Source organism: Oncorhynchus kisutch, unplaced genomic scaffold, assembly GCF_002021735.2.
Source record: "Oncorhynchus kisutch isolate 150728-3 unplaced genomic scaffold, Okis_V2 scaffold2062, whole genome shotgun sequence".
Taxonomy (NCBI): Eukaryota; Metazoa; Chordata; class Actinopteri; order Salmoniformes; family Salmonidae; genus Oncorhynchus; species Oncorhynchus kisutch.
The window spans coordinates 3,036-20,247 of NW_022264007.1; the positions used below are offsets into that span (position 1 = coordinate 3,036).

Below are 17,212 nucleotides of genomic sequence, written 5' to 3' on the forward strand. Positions count from 1 at the left end.
ACCAAACATGTGGAAGAAGGTACTCTGGTCAGATGAAACCAAAATGGAACTTTTTGGCAACAATGCAAAACGTTATGTTTGGCGTAAAAGCAACACAGCTCATCACCCTGGACATACCATCCCTACTGTCAAACATGGTGGTGGCAGCATCATGGTTTGGGCCTGCTTTTCTTCAACAGGGACAGGGAAGATGGTTAAAATTGATGGGAAGATGGATGGAGCCAAATACAGGACCATTCTGGAAGAAAACCTGATGGAGTCTGCAAAAGACCTGAGACTGGGACTGAGATTTGTCTTCCAACAAGACAATGATCCAAAACATAAAGCAAAATCTACAATGGAATGGTTCAAAAATAAACATATCCAGGTGTTAGAATGGCCAAGTCAAAGTCCAGACCTGAATCCAATCAAGAATTGAACTGAAAACTGCTGTTCACAAATGCTCTCCATCCAACCTCACTGAGCTCGAGCTGTTTTGCAAGGAGGAATGGGAAAAAATGTCAGTCTCTCGATGTGCAAAACTGATAGAGACATACCCCAAGCGACTTACAGCTGTAATCGCAGCAAAAGGTGGCGCTACAAAGTATTAACTTAAGGGGGCTGAATAATTTTGCACGCCCAATTTTTCAGTTTTTGATTTGTTAAAAAAGTTTGAAATATGCAATAAATGTCGTTCCACTTCATGATTGTGTCCCACTTGTTGTTGATTCTTCACAACCACAGGGGTGGTCAACAATTTGACCACCCCTGGGTTATGATGTATATGACATTCTAACAACAATTTGACCACCCTTGGGGTATGATGTATATGACATTCTAACAACAATTTGACCACCCCTGGGTTATTATGATGTATATGACATTCTAACAACAATTTGACCACCCCTGGGTTATGATGTATATGACATTCTAACAACAATTTGACCACCCCTGGGTTATGATGTATATGACATGACAAGATACACTGGCTACTTTAGGCATCTTTTTTAATGACATGTTTATAATCCAAAAGTATGTTTTTAGAGGGGAGAGAAATACTGTTTATGTTAAACTGTAGAGAACAAGAACCTTTGGTGAATCAAGGAGTCCCTGATATTTTACATACTACACATGTCCAGAAGGCTGGTTCTGGTTCCGTACTGTGGTACTACACTATTACACTGTTATGTACTACTAATGTACTAGTATCTACAGGTGGAACATGTACACAATATAACACATTACCAAAGCATCTAAGGATGCAAACACTGACTCTGACATTGTATTATGTTATGTGACTCTGACATTGTGTTATGTTATGTGACTCTGACATGGTATTATGTTATGTGACTCTGACATTGTATTATGTTATGTGACTCTGACATTGTATTATGTTATGTGACTCTGACTCTGACATGGTATTATGTTATGTGACTCTGACATGGTATTATGTTATGTGACTCTGACATGGTATTATGTTATGTGACTCTGACATGGTATTATGTTATGTGACAGTAGCATAAGTTTACAGTACCAGTCAAACGGTGGACACACCTACTCATTCAAGGGTTTTTCTTTATTTTTTACTATTTTCTACATTATAGCATAATAGATGAAGACATCAAAACTATGAAATAGCAGTGAAGTCCTATTACCAGTCAGATAGGAAGTAGCAGTGAAGTCCTATTACCAGTCAGATAGGAAGTAGCAGTGAAGTCCTACTACCAGTCAGATAGGAAGTAGCAGTGAAGTCCTATTACCAGTCAGATAGGAAGTAGTAGTGAAGTCCTATTACCAGTCAGATAGGAAGTAGCAGTGAAGTCCTATTACCAGTCAGATAGGAAGTAGCAGTGTCAACACTGCCAAGTGGCTGGGATGTCCTCCACTGAGTCCACAGTCCTCTCCACCATAAACACCATCTGTTGTCTGCACACCTCTGACCACAGATCAAATCAAATGAAATTAAATGTTATTGGTCTCATACACACATTTCTCTGATGTTATCGCAGGTGTAGCGAAACAGTGCAGTAATATCTAACAAAACAACACATGCAAATCCCCACAATTTCTTTTAAGAAATGGATGAAGAAATATTGAGAAATAGTAGACCGAGCAATGTCAGAGTCCGGAATATAAATATACAGTTTGTTTACAATGTATGTGATGGTGTGTATAGACATTATGGACCGTATTTTAATAGTAAAGGTGTGAACAGTAGTAGTTATATAGGATGAGCCTTGACTAGAATACAGGGTGGAGTACTGGGTGGTAGACGGCTAGTAACAGTGACTAAAGTTCAGGGCAGGGTACTGGGCAGAGGCCGGCTAGAGGGGACTATTTAAGTCTGATGACCTGGAGATATACCACATATTAACCACACAATAAGTATTGTGGTGGCAGCATCCTGTTATGAGTATCATTGTCACTGGCAGGGATTGGGGTTTGTCAGGATCAAAATAAATATGAAAGGAGCAAAGCCCAGGTAAAAAGTTGGAGGGAAACCCACCTCAGTCTTCTGAAAACCTGTTTCCATCACATCTGTCTTGAGTTTTTGTACAAGGTATGACTTGACTCAAATAAAAACTTTGGATGGAAATGTGGTTAATCTGGTAAACAGTGGTTGTAATGCACTGCTGCCACCACCAGGCCTGGAGTCCATTTTGACTTTGTTGATAGCTAGCTGCTGTGCGGACAAAGACGTAGCAGCTAGCTAACTGGCTAGCAATCAACCTATTGTGTGTATTGAACATTCATATTGGACTTGCATTTGTAAGGCTTCTCACCTGTGTGCAGTTTCATGTGTTCTTTCAGCTTTCCTGAATGGTTAAATCTCTTTCCACAGTGGGAGCAGTGGTAGGGCTTCTCCCCGGTGTGTATTCGCTCATGAGCTTTCAGGTTTCCTAACTGGGTAAAACGCTTTCCACACTGGGAACAGCAGTAAGGCTTCTCTCCTGTGTGTATTCGCTCATGAACTTTCAGGCATCGTAAATGGGTAAAATGCTTTGCGCACTGGGAGCAGTGGTAAGGCTTCTCCCCTGTGTGGATTCTCTCATGACTTTTAAGTGACTGTGATGAGTAATATATCTTCCCACAGTCTAAGCATTTGTAAGGTTTCTCACCTGTGTGTACTCGCTCATGAGCTTTCAGGTTTCCTAACTGGGTAAAACTCTTTCCACACTGGGAGCAGCGGTAAGGCTTCTCCCCTGTGTGTATTCGCTCATGCGCTTTCAGGCTTCCTAAATGGGTAAACCGCTTTGCACACTGGGTACAGTGGTATGGCTTCTCCCCTGTGTGTATTCGCTCATGACCTTTAAGGGTTCGTAACAATTTGAAACTCTTTCCACACTGGGAGCAATGGTGTGTCTTCGCTCCTGTGTGTGTCCGCTTATGTCTTTTCAGGCTTCCTAACTTGGTAAAACTCTTTCCAATCTGGGAGCAGAGGTGTCGTCTTGCTGGTTCGGACGTCTTTGGTTCCTCCAAGTTTGGTTTTCCTCCTGCCAAAGACAGTGTTAATTATTGTGTGGAAGTCCAAAACCTTCATTTTTTACTACATGAATATTGAAAAATATAAACATGAATATTGAAAACAAATGTTTGTATTATTTTTAAATAGTTGAACATAATATACTTTAAGGGTATATCAGTTCCAGGATCTCTGCCAGTGTTCAAGTTATGGGCCCTTTAATACAGAGACATTAGCATAGTAGGACATGTAATTTAAGGTTACTGAACATAACCCCTGTTCTATGATATTATAAGCCTCGTTAGGGGCGGAGTCTAGGGAGATCCAGTCAAACAACGTCAATCGAGCAACGGCCAATAGCAGACCACGCCACTTCCATAAGGGATATAGCCGCTCCCGTCTTCCATGTGTGAAAGGTAACCTGGTGAATATCATAGAATCTATTTTAAGTTCTATTTCAATGACTCGTTAGTCTTTCACTTTGGGGATATAGTCAACTACCATAGAGCTCATATACTCTCCGATGCCAAGTCTAGACAGGATCATCCCTCAGAGGTCCCCACTCTACTCACCGTATGTGTAGTGATGTCCAGTCAGTAGAACCTCATGAAGGTACATCACCACAACATGCTGCATTACAGATCTCTTGAACAGAGATGCCTTTGAACAAGGCCTATGATGTAGCCATACCTCTGGTGGATTGAGCCATCAAGCCCTCTGGAGGTGTCAGATCCTTGCTGCTATAGAACCTCATGAAGGTACATCACCACAACATGCTGCATTACAGATCTCTTGAACAGAGATGCCTTTGAACAAGGCCTATGATGTAGCCATACCTCTGGTGGATTGAGCCATCAAGCCCTCTGGAGGTGTCAGATCCTTGCTGCTATAGAACCTCATGAAGGTTCATCACCACAACATGCTGCATTACAGATCTCTTGAACAGAGATGCCTTTGAACAAGGCCTATGATGTAGCCATACCTCTGGTGGATTGAGCCATCAAGCCCTCTGGAGGTGTCAGATCCTTGCTGCTATAGAACCTCATGAAGGTTCATCACCACAACATGCTGCATTACAGATCTCTTGAACAGAGATGCCTTTGAACAAGGCCTATGATGTAGCCATACCTCTGGTGGATTGAGCCATCAAGCCCTCTGGAGGTGTCAGATCCTTGCTGCTATAGAACCTCATGAAGGTTCATCACCACAACATGCTGCATTACAGATCTCTTGAACAGAGATGCCTTTGAACAAGGCCTATGATGTAGCCATACCTCTGGTGGATTGAGCCATCAAGCCCTCTGGAGGTGTCAGATCCTTGCTGCTATAGAACCTCATGAAGGTTCATCACCACAACATGCTGCATTACAGAGCTCTTGAACAGAGATGCCTTTGAACAAGGCCTATGATGTAGCCATACCTCTGGTGGATTGAGCCATCAAGCCCTCTGGAGGTGTCAGATCCTTGCTGCTATAGAACCTCATGAAGGTTCATCACCACAACATGCTGCAATACAGATCTCTTGAACAGAGATGCCTTTGAACAAGGCCTATGATGTAGCCATACCTCTGGTGGATTGAGCCATCAAGCCCTCTGGAGGTGTCAGATCCTTGCTACTATAGAACCTCATGAAGGTTCATCACCACAACATGCTGCATTACAGATCTCTTGAACAGAGATGCCTTTGAACAAGGCCTATGATGTAGCCATACCTCTGGTGGATTGAGCCATCAAGCCCTCTGGAGGTGTCAGATCCTTGCTGCTATAGAACCTCATGAAGGTACATCACCACAACATGCTGCATTACAGATCTCTTGAACAGAGATGCCTTTGAACAAGGCCTATGATGTAGCCATACCTCTGGTGGATTGAGCCATCAAGCCCTCTGGAGGTGTCAGATCCTTGCTGCTATAGAACCTCATGAAGGTTCATCACCACAACATGCTGCATTACAGATCTCTTGAACAGAGATGCCTTTGAACAAGGCCTATGATGTAGCCATACCTCTGGTGGATTGAGCCATCAAGCCCTCTGGAGGTGTCAGATCCTTGCTACTATAGAACCTCATGAAGGTACATCACCACAACATGCTGCATTACAGATCTCTTGAACAGAGATGCCTTTGAACAAGGCCTATGATGTAGCCATACCTCTGGTGGATTGAGCCATCAAGCCCTCTGGAGGTGTCAGATCCTTGCTACTATAGAACCTCATGAAGGTTCATCACCACAACATGCTGCATTACAGATCTCTTGAACAGAGATGCCTTTGAACAAGGCCTATGATGTAGCCATACCTCTGGTGGATTGAGCCATCAAGCCCTCTGGAGGTGTCAGATCCTTGCTGCTATAGAACCTCATGAAGGTTCATCACCACAACATGCTGCATTACAGATCTCTTGAACAGAGATGCCTTTGAACAAGGCCTATGATGTAGCCATACCTCTGGTGGATTGAGCCATCAAGCCCTCTGGAGGTGTCAGATCCTTGCTGCTATAGAACCTCATGAAGGTACATCACCACAACATGCTGCATTACAGATCTCTTGAACAGAGATGCCTTTGAACAAGGCCTATGATGTAGCCATACCTCTGGTGGATTGAGCCATCAAGCCCTCTGGAGGTGTCAGATCCTTGCTACTATAGAACCTCATGAAGGTTCATCACCACAACATGCTGCATTACAGATCTCTTGAACAGAGATGCCTTTGAACAAGGCCTATGATGTAGCCATACCTCTGGTGGATTGAGCCATCAAGCCCTCTGGAGGTGTCAGATCCTTGCTACTATAGAACCTCATGAAGGTTCATCACCACAACATGCTGCATTACAGATCTCTTGAACAGAGATGCCTTTGAACAAGGCCTATGATGTAGCCATACCTCTGGTGGATTGAGCCATCAAGCCCTCTGGAGGTGTCAGATCCTTGCTGCTATAGAACCTCATGAAGGTATATCACCACAACATGCTGCATTACAGATCTCTTGAACAGAGATGCCTTTGAACAAGGCCTATGATGTAGCCATACCTCTGGTGGATTGAGCCATCAAGCCCTCTGGAGGTGTCAGATCCTTGCTACTATAGAACCTCATGAAGGTTCATCACCACAACATGCTGCATTACAGATCTCTTGAACAGAGATGCCTTTGAACAAGGCCTATGATGTAGCCATACCTCTGGTGGATTGAGCCATCAAGCCCTCTGGAGGTGTCAGATCCTTGCTGCTATAGAACCTCATGAAGGTTCATCACCACAACATGCTGCATTACAGATCTCTTGAACAGAGATGCCTTTGAACAAGGCCTATGATGTAGCCATACCTCTGGTGGATTGAGCCATCAAGCCCTCTGGAGGTGTCAGATCCTTGCTACTATAGAACCTCATGAAGGTTCATCACCACAACATGCTGCATTACAGATCTCTTGAACAGAGATGCCTTTGAACAAGGCCTATGATGTAGCCATACCTCTGGTGGATTGAGCCATCAAGCCCTCTGGAGGTGTCAGATCCTTGCTACTATAGAACCTCATGAAGGTTCATCACCACAACATGCTGCATTACAGATCTCTTGAACAGAGATGCCTTTGAACAAGGCCTATGATGTAGCCATACCTCTGGTGGATTGAGCCATCAAGCCCTCTGGAGGTGTCAGATCCTTGCTACTATAGAACCTCATGAAGGTTCATCACCACAACATGCTGCATTACAGATCTCTTGAACAGAGATGCCTTTGAACAAGGCCTATGATGTAGCCATACCTCTGGTGGATTGAGCCATCAAGCCCTCTGGAGGTGTCAGATCCTTGCTACTATAGAACCTCATGAAGGTTCATCACCACAACATGCTGCATTACAGATCTCTTGAACAGAGATGCCTTTGAACAAGGCCTATGATGTAGCCATACCTCTGGTGGATTGAGCCATCAAGCCCTCTGGAGGTGTCAGATCCTTGCTACTATAGAACCTCATGAAGGTTCATCACCACAACATGCTGCATTACAGATCTCTTGAACAGAGATGCCTTTGAACAAGGCCTATGATGTAGCCATATCTCTGGTGGATTGAGCCATCAAGCCCTCTGGAGGTGTCAGATCCTTGCTGCTATAGATTTTTTTTATTTGTATTTATTTAACCTTTTTTGTGTTTAGAAGTAGAGGATCACTAGTTTGAGTCCAGTATGGGAACAGGAACAATGGAGGAAACTAAACTGTTAGCAGCACACGGGAGTCGTTTACACGGGAGTCGTTTACACGGGAGTCGTTTACACTGGAGTCGTTTACACGGGAGTCGTTTACACGGGAGTCGTTTACACGGGAGTCAGTTACACTGGAGTCGTTTACACGGGAGTCAGTTACACTGGAGTCAGTTACACTGGAGTCAGTTACACTGGAGTCAGTTACACTGGAGTCAGTTACACTGGAGTCAGTTACACATGACATCAATAAAGTTAGTCATTTCAAAATTAAGACATGTTCTGTTAAGGTCTTTATGTTGGAGTCCCCCCCCCCCCAAATAATGCTTTTCATTCAATCAAATTGCATAGCTTTTAGAAAAGGCTTACAGAACTTGTTTGAAAATACATATACCTTGATGAAGACAGCTTGGCTGTCAAAACGTTGGATATTTTTGCATCTGAGCTCCTAGAATGTGATCTGAGCTCCTAGAATGTGATCTGAGCTCCTAGAATGTGATCTGAGCTCCTAGAATGTGATCTGAGCTCCTAGAATGTGATCTGAGCTCCTAGAATGTGATCTGAGCTCCGAGAATGTGATCTGAGCTCCGAGAATGTGATCTGAGCTCCGAGAATGTGATCTGAGCTCCTAGAATGTGATCTGAGCTCCGAGAATGTGATCTGAGCTCCTAGAATGTGATCTGAGCTCCGAGAATGTGATCTGAGCTCCGAGAATGTGATCTGAGCTCCTAGAATGTGATCTGAGCTCCGAGAATGTGATCTGAGCTCCTAGAATGTGATCTGAGCTCCGAGAATGTGATCTGAGCTCCGAGAATGTGATCTGAGCTCCGAGAATGTGATCTGAGCTCTGAGAATGTGATCTGAGCTCCTAGAATGTGATCTGAGCTCCTAGAATGTGATCTGAGCTCCTAGAATGTGATCTGAGCTCCTAGAATGTGATCTGAGCTCCTAGAATGTGATCTGAGCTCCTAGAATGTGATCTGAGCTCCGAGAATGTGATCTGAGCTCCTAGAATGTGATCTGAGCTCCTAGAATGTGATCTGAGCTCCGAGAATGTGATCTGAGCTCCGAGAATGTGATCTGAGCTCCGAGAATGTGATCTGAGCTCCTAGAATGTGATCTGAGCTCCTAGAATGTGCAGCTCTCCTTTATTTTCAAGTTTTCTACTCAGCACCTCGCCTAAATAGGTGTGCGTTTCTTTTTCTTCTAGATGAAAATATACATTTGCCATTTTTAACAAGCTGTAGATCAGCTCTGTAGATCAGATGTTAATGAAGCAATACAGACCACATTGAAGTGTCTGGAGTTTAGTTCTAGAGTATTGTAAAGATAGGGGGTTGACTGGGACAGGCAATGTAACATCTATGTTTTTAGGAAAACATGAACCTTACATTGGATCATCTTGAAACTTTCTCTCTAAAACTAACTTTCATCAAGGTTTTATATGGTCTATTGGTTTCTCTCTTTTCATTGGCAGAATCCTTTTTCAGTGTTTTCAATTATATTCATAACATCCATATCCACCAGTCTATCTTCCTGTCAACTAACAGAACTCTGCTGGTTGTCCTGGTAACAGATACCAGTGGGCAGATCTATTGTATTTGTTCAAACTAAACTACAGCACTTACTTTGATGAGTTAAATCTGATCCTTTCATCTCTTCTCCTCCTCTCACAGTTCCACTCAGCCCCGTTGTTTTCCTGAAGTCCACCAGCAGCACAGACAACCTCTTCATACCCAGCAGTAAGGTGCTACCGGGAGAGGAACGACACGGGGACTCCAGGAGGGAGGAAGGGCTAGCGTTGTCCTGGTAACAATAAAGAGGGGACACAGACGCATATCATTATGAATGCTGATGTCACGGTTGTCATAAAATGCTTTACAGAAACCCAGACCCAGAGAGAGAAAGCTGTATGCTAGACCAGACCAAGCTGTACCATCTGGTGTTCTGATCTGGAGAGACTCTTCTCTGCCTCATCAGCATCAGGATGTTGTTGAGGCTCCCCAGAGGATCCACGATAGCCATGTCTCTCTCCTGTGTTAACGAGAACATCAAACAGATGGTAAACATATGAACTACTATTACAATCACAGAGCCTACCAGAGGCATGAATATGTCTAAAAGGGCCTAAAATGGCCACTTTCATTATGATTTTGTAAAATATTGTTTGTGATGCAAATGTAAAAGGGTCATTCCACAAAATGGTTGGCTTTTGCATCCCTTTGATATTTTAAGTAGAAAATATGCACCAATATTGAATTTTTAAATGGGGAACTTTAATGTAGACCACATGGAGAATTCAATACATCTCATTTAAAAGTCCCCAAAATATATGAACCAACTGCAGATTGAACATTTAACACTTTATAACAAACATATTTAAGTGTAGTACTTCAGTAGAATGCCCCTTAAAAACCCCACATTAGTTCAATAACTGCATAGTTTGTGTCCCTGTTATAGACAGTACTCACTGGTGTTAATCGGATCTTCTGTCTCCTCCTCTTTCACTCCCAAAACGTCTTCCTCCTTCACCTTTATTGAGATAGCATCCTCTTCCTCTCTAAAAGGTTCTTTCTCTTCTTTCACTATAACAGCCTCCTCTTCTTTCACTACAACAGCCTCCTCTTCTTTCACTACAACAGCCTCCTCTTCTTTCACTACAACAGCCTCCTCTTCTTTCACTACAACAGCCTCCTCTTCTTTCACTACAACAGCCTCCTCTTCTTTCACTGTAACACCCTCATCTCCCACGACAATGTTCAGTTCCAGAGCTTCTTTCTCCGTCCAGCAGACCACCTCTTCATTAGCAAGGGAGGAGTAGTTTAGTGAGCTCATGGTCGGGGATGTTAGCTAGTTAGCATTAGCGACTAGCCTAGTGCTAACCTCAGAATCAATCTTAAACAAGTTTGCAAATTGAACAAGCAAATTAGGTTAAAGGTCATCAGTTGATAAGTCAACAGAAATGTGTTTAAAACACTGAGATTAGCTAATGTACACAAACACGGTGTAAAGCGTCAATCTATTATTTTCATGTTGGCTAGCAAGCTACGGAGGTGGTTGAAATAGTAGCCGTGTTGTTGTTCCTGAAGAAGCGTCCCGTCCAGTCCATTATACGTCACGCAAGAAGCATCACCTGAAAGACGCCCATCGCCATCTGCTGGCTGGAGTGGGTAACGCAGTTTGGAAACAATAGTTACTACACTTTTTGTGTTGGAAAGAACGTCATAATAATTTAACAATAAACAGATATATTTTATCTTATGTCTTTCAAATAATACCGTCCTGTACACAGACGTAGATCTTAATATGAATATGTGGATGATGAATAAATACATCTATGAATAGGTAGTGTGTTAATATACATTTGCTCTGTTTATTTTCACATTCGTTTTTATTAGATGTGACCATACTATTCCCTTAAAGCTATGCTCTATAAGATACACATCGTCCTGTACAGAGCAAATGCATCACATGCAAATAGCACTTGATTATCTGTAGTGCTATACACTGGGTAGACAAAACATTAAGAACAGCTGCTCCTTCCATGACTTTGACTGACCAGGTGAATTCAGGCTAAAGCTATGATCCCTTATTGATGTCACTAGCTAAATCCAATTCAATCAGTGTAGATGAAGGGGGAGAGGCAAGTTAAATAAGGATTTTTAAGGCCCGAGATAATTGAGGCATGGATTGTGTATGTGTACCATTCAGAGGGTGAATGGGGTAGACAAAACATGTAAGTGTTTTTGAACAGGGTATGGTAATAGGTGCCAGGCACACCAGTCTGAAACTCTGCTCCTAACAAGGAGATGAAGTACAGCTTCTGGAACTCTTCAGAACTTGTCTGATGTGCAGCGAAGAACCTCCAGGGACGGTGATGAAGGCTGTAGGAATGAAGATCAGTCAGTGAAGAGACTCCAGGGACAGAGATGAAGGCTGTAGGAATGAAGATCAGACAGTGAAGAGACTCCAGGGACGGAGATGAAGGCTGTAGGAATGAAGGTCAGACAGTTTATCTGCGTCATTCCTTGATCATTCCTTGTGGTCCTGTAGCTCAGTTGGTAGAGTATGGTGCTTGTAAAACCAGGGTAATGGGTTTGATTCCTGGGCCCACCAATATGTAAAGTGTTTGCACACATGACTGCAAATCCCTTTGGATAAAAGTGTTTGCTAAATGGCAGATATGTACACTGATTATACCAAACATTTGGAACACCTTCCTAATATGGAGTTGGACCCTCCCCTTTTCCCCTCAGAACAGCCTCAATTCAGTGAGCCCAGTCAGTTCTCTGTTCTGCCCTGCATGGTATTACAGTGAGCCCGTATATACAAAAGTTGCATTTGCCATTTATTACTTAGCTAATAAAAAATACATAGTATACAATCGGTGACTCATGAAAAACAAAATGGTCCTCCCTCATCTTAAAGGGCACTGACCACCACTGTTAGGGTGGTGGACCATTCTTGGTACACATGGGAAACTTGAGCTAAAAAACTGTAGCGTTGCAGTTCTTGACACAAACTGGTGCACCTGGCACCTATTACCATACCCTGTTCAAAAACACTTACACATTTTGTCTTCCCCATTCACCCTCTGAATGGTACACATACACAATCCATGCCTCAATTATCTCGGGCCTTAAAAATCCTTATTTAACTTGCCTCTCCCCCTTCATCTACACTGATTGAATTGGATTTAACTAGTGACATCAATAAGGGATCATAGCTTTAGCCTGAATTCACCTGGTCAGTCGAAGTCATGGAAGGAGCAGGTGTTCTTAATGTTTTGTCTACCCAGTGTAAAGCACTACAGATAATCAAGTGCTATTTGCATGTGATGCATTTGCTCTGTACAGGACGATGTGTATCTTATAGAGCGTTGCTTTAAGGGAATAGTATGGTCACATCTAATAAAAACGAATGTGAAAATAAACAGAGCAAATGTATATTAACACACTACCTATTCATAGATGTATTTATTCATCATCCACATATTCATATTAAGCTTCAACGTCTGTGTACAGGAAAGTATTATTTGAAAGACATAAAATATATCTGTTGATTGTTAAATTTTTATGAGGTTCTTTCCAACACAAAAAGTGTAGTAACTATTGTTTCCAAACTGCGTTACCCACTCCAGCCAGCAGATGGCGATTATCAAAGGGAAGACCCAGGTGCAGACAGTGAACCAGGTGCAGACAGCGACCCAGGTGCAGACAGCGGCCCAGGTGCAGACAGCGGCCCAGGTGCAGACAGCGGCCCAGGTGCAGACAGCGGCCCAGGTGCAGACAGTGGCCCAGGTGTCGAAATTACCTTTATTACTCGAAAATGGGCAGGCAAAAGGAGGAGGGTCGAGGGTCAGGCAGAGGTCAGTAATCCAGATTGGTGGGGCAAAGGTACAGGACGGCAGGCAGGCAGAGGTCAGTAATCCAGATAGATGGGGCAAAGGTACAGGACAGCAGGCAGGCTCAAGCAGAATGGTCAATGCCGGGGAAATTAGGAAACAGGAACAATCGAGAGACAGGAGCAGAGGGAAAACGCTGGTAGACTTGACGAAACAAAACAAACTGGCAAAAGACAGAGAACACAGGTATGAATACACAGGGACAATGGGCAACACCTGGAGAGGGGTGGAGACAACCACAAAGACAGGTGAAACAGATCAGGGTGTGACAGCAATACATCAACAGCACAACGTTAATGTTACTATGTGCAGTAATGTGTAACCAATAAGAAACCTGTCCCTTTCCACTTGTCTATTATCTTTGTTTAGAAATAGTCATTTGTGATGACTTACTGATGCGTCTAGTGTGTCTCCTCAATGAAGAGAGCTGCGTGACCATGTGACACCATCCTTCATGTGGGGAAGAGTGTTGGACAGGCACATCCTGTTCCTGTTAAGACACCTGGCCAGCTGAGTGCAGGTGGGCTCTCCTGTCAACATGAGGCTCCTAACATGGACAGATTTTTCACCTAGTGTTACACCTCTTGGAAGAGGGAACGCAACACCCTGCTACAACTCAACTCCCCGTGGAGTGAAAAAGGGATTGTAGATGTGAGTAAGGATGACAAAGGCAGATCATTTATTGCTTCCTTCACAAGGTCATTTTGGGGAAAAGGGGCTGAACTGAATCAAAGAAAGTAAATGTCAAAGCCCCCTCTCCTACCTTACCTGCCTACCCACTACTTACCTACCCTCTCCTACCTTACCTGCCTACCCACTACTTACCTAACTTACCCTCTCCTACCTTACCTGCCTACCCACTACTTACCTAACTTACCCTCTCCTACCTTACCTGCCTACCCACTACTTACCTAACCTACCCTCTCCTACCTTACCTGCCTACCCACTACTTACCTAACTTAGCACCACCTGGTGCGCATATCAAAATACAGGGGGTTGGGTGGTCCACCCAGGTCTTACCTAGTGTGCATACACAGTAAATACTATGGGTTATGTATGCCCAAAGGCCTCTTGCCTAAGCACTCCCTAGGTGCCTTCCCCTTCCCCCCTGGGAACAAATGAAACAGAATAATACAAACGTAAGTAAACAATTTCAAGAATCAAAAACACTGTGCCCTATTGGCACACATATACTTTAGATCAGCGGCTACAAAATACTTAACAAAAACCTCTGAGCAACAACCAACACATATCAATCAGCAACAACCAACACAAGACATATCAATGAGCAACAACCAACACAACACATATCAATGAGCAACAACCAACACAACACATATCAATGAGCAACAACCAACACAAGACATATCAATGAGCAACAACCAACAAAACACATATCAATGAGCAACAACCAACACATATCAATGAGCAACAACCAACACAAGACATATCAATGAGCAACAACCAACACATATCAATCAGCAACAACCAACAAGACACATATCAATCAGCAACAACCAACAAGACACATATCAATCAGCAACAACCAACAAGACACATATCAATCAGCAACAACCAACAAGACATATCAATCAGCAACAACCAACAAGACATATCAATCAGCAACAACCAACACAACACATATCAATGAGCAACAACCAACACAACACATATCAATGGGCAACAACCAACACATATCAATCAGCAACAACCAACACATATCAATCAGCAACAACCAACACATATCAATCAGCAACAACCAACACATATCAATCAGCAACAACCAACACATATCAATCAGCAACAACCAACACAAGACATATCAATCAGCAACAACCAACACAAGACATATCAATCAGCAACAACCAACACAAGACATATCAATCAGCAACAACCAACACAAGACATATCAATCAGCAACAACCAACACAAGACATATCAATCAGCTCTCTCCTAACATAGGAACACTTGCTTTTCTAGCTTCAGAAGGAATCGGTAATTGAAGACAGCTGTTTCTGACGAGAGGGCGGGGTCAGAGCCAATCATCAACGGGGCCGACCAATCAGCTGCTTAGAGGAATCCAGGAAGCCATTTCCTGAAATACAAACCCATAACACACAGAAACTGGGGAATGTAACACCAAGTCGTCTCTGGGATTCAAACCAGAGACCTTTCAGTTACTGGCCCAACACCATTAACCGCTAGGCTACCTGCAGCAGGAGCCCCATGTTGACAGGAGAGCCCACCTTTATTTATTTATTATGAACATTCATATTGGTCAACAGTCCTACTGTGTGTATTGAACATTCATATTGGACTGTAGCAGCTAGCTAACTGGCTACTGATCAACCTATTGTGTGTATTGAACATTCCTATTGGACAGCCTTACCTATAGAGTAGCACCACCACCCATCAGCCCGTTCTCTTCTTGATGTCAAAGCCACAGTGTATTGTTGCTATAGGAGTTTATGATTAATAATCCTATTAATTTCAAGCCCCACTAAGATGTCACCATACTATTCATTTAAAGCCCCTCTGTCAGATGTAAATCATCAGAGTGGGAAACCAACTGACATGGAAACAATGGAGCAAATGTATCACTATCAGAGGGGTGTATTATGACATCAGATAGAACTACTCAGACATTCCAAATATCACTTGATTATCAGAGGGGTGTATTATGACATCATATAGAACGACTCATCCATATCATGAAGGTGGATATTGATCCAACCATTTCAAAAGTAATGACTGGGCTGATGGAAACAGGATATGCCTGTATAATTTTATAAATGCCTCCAGAAGATTTGTTGGTTTGTTTAACATGGTGGGGTGTTTTTGTTTCAGTAAAAATGTATAAATGAGAAAAGGCGGTGGAAACTCCTTTATGCGCAAATATTTATATAATAACCATCATATCGAAGTTAACTTGGAGTCACGTGATGATATGTTGATTGTTCCTCCCACTACGATTTGGGAACCCATGTAGTTTATTAGGCTACAGATTAAATAAGTTATGAACTTCACAGGGTGGTGAAAGTGGAGGTGATGAGCTTGATGCTCCTTTCCAATACATTTTGATGGTCTTATTCTGGTGACATGATGATCGATGCTTGGCTGCCATTTGACAAATAAAATAATATCTCTCTCATCCATAATAATCTCATCATGTAGGTAGCCTACCAACACTGTTTCTGTGAGCTGCTGGCTACATGCCAAGAGCACGTTTTCTATATAACGCAACAGTTTTTTAAAACCATCAGTTGAAAATGTGATTGAAACCCATTTAACTTGTATTTTTCATTCAGTACATGGGAATTCAACAGGAAAACATTTTTTCCGTGCACTACGTCATCACGCAAATACTTTTATCCGCAATAAATCTGTTTGATGCAAACATTTCCGATGGGAAAATGCGTATATTGTTTAATGCACGGGGGAATTTAACAACAGACGTTATTTTGTTGTGCACTACGTCATCACGCTCAGCATTTTATCCACAATAAGTCTGATGGAAACATGCATATATTGTTTGAAGCAGATTGGAGAATATTATGAAATATTATTATTATATTATATGAAAATCTGTCGCAAATTGCGTGGAAACTTAGCAACTAAGGTGGATATTGATCCAACACCTGCCGTATATTCAAACCAGCTCACTGGGCAAAGAAGTCAATTGAGCGTCTAGTTTCTATTTACATTTCTTTGAGTCCTCAACTAAAGTGAATTTAACATGAAATCAACACAAAATGTCACCTGCATTGGATTTAGGTTGCAAGTTGGGTGAAACACAAAATGTCACCCGTCATTGGATTTAGGTTGCAAGTTGGGTGAAACACAAAATGTCACCTGTCATTGGATTTAGGTTGCAAGTTGGGTGAAACACAAAATGTCACCTGTCATTGGATTTAGGTTGCCAGTTGGGTGAAAAATAAATATAAATACCTGATGTTGATGTCTTTTTACAAATCCAATCAGTTTTCCACATTGATCAAACATCACATGGAATTATTTTGTTGAAATGTGGAAACAAAGTTTATTCAACCAGTGGGAGGTTTGTAAATGCCCTCGGGAAAGTCGAAACGAAGAACTTTTCATTGAGACAATGATGAAACAGCAATCTGTAGGAGAGTTGTGGTGGATATTATAAAATAAGGATCTGCTGGAGTCCAAC

At 42.5% G+C, this 17,212-nt stretch overlaps 1 protein-coding gene across 1 annotated transcript; it reads right to left on the bottom strand.

Annotated features, from left to right (window-relative positions):
* Positions 1-969: 969 nt before the first annotated feature.
* On the bottom strand, positions 970-9,659 carry LOC109877041 (zinc finger protein 239-like). Its single transcript, XM_031819340.1, has 4 exons — positions 9,568-9,659; positions 9,260-9,437; positions 2,763-3,473; positions 970-1,915 (listed from the first exon to the last, which is right to left on the bottom strand). Exons 1-4 carry the CDS (start codon positions 9,568-9,570, stop codon positions 1,833-1,835), a joined length of 975 nt encoding a protein of 324 aa, XP_031675200.1. The 5' UTR covers positions 9,571-9,659; the 3' UTR covers positions 970-1,832.
* Positions 9,660-17,212: the final 7,553 nt, after the last annotated feature.

What these genes read in the sequence shown, in the direction of transcription:
- LOC109877041 (XM_031819340.1), bottom strand. An exon ending in ATCAGATTTAACTCATCAAA is followed by an intron (nt 3,474 to 9,259) that starts GTAAGTGCTGTA and finishes TGTCTTTGGCAG; the next exon opens with GAGGAAAACCAAACTTGGAG. An exon ending in ACACATGAAACTGCACACAG is followed by an intron (nt 1,916 to 2,762) that starts GTGAGAAGCCTT and finishes ATCTGTGGTCAG; the next exon opens with AGGTGTGCAGACAACAGATG.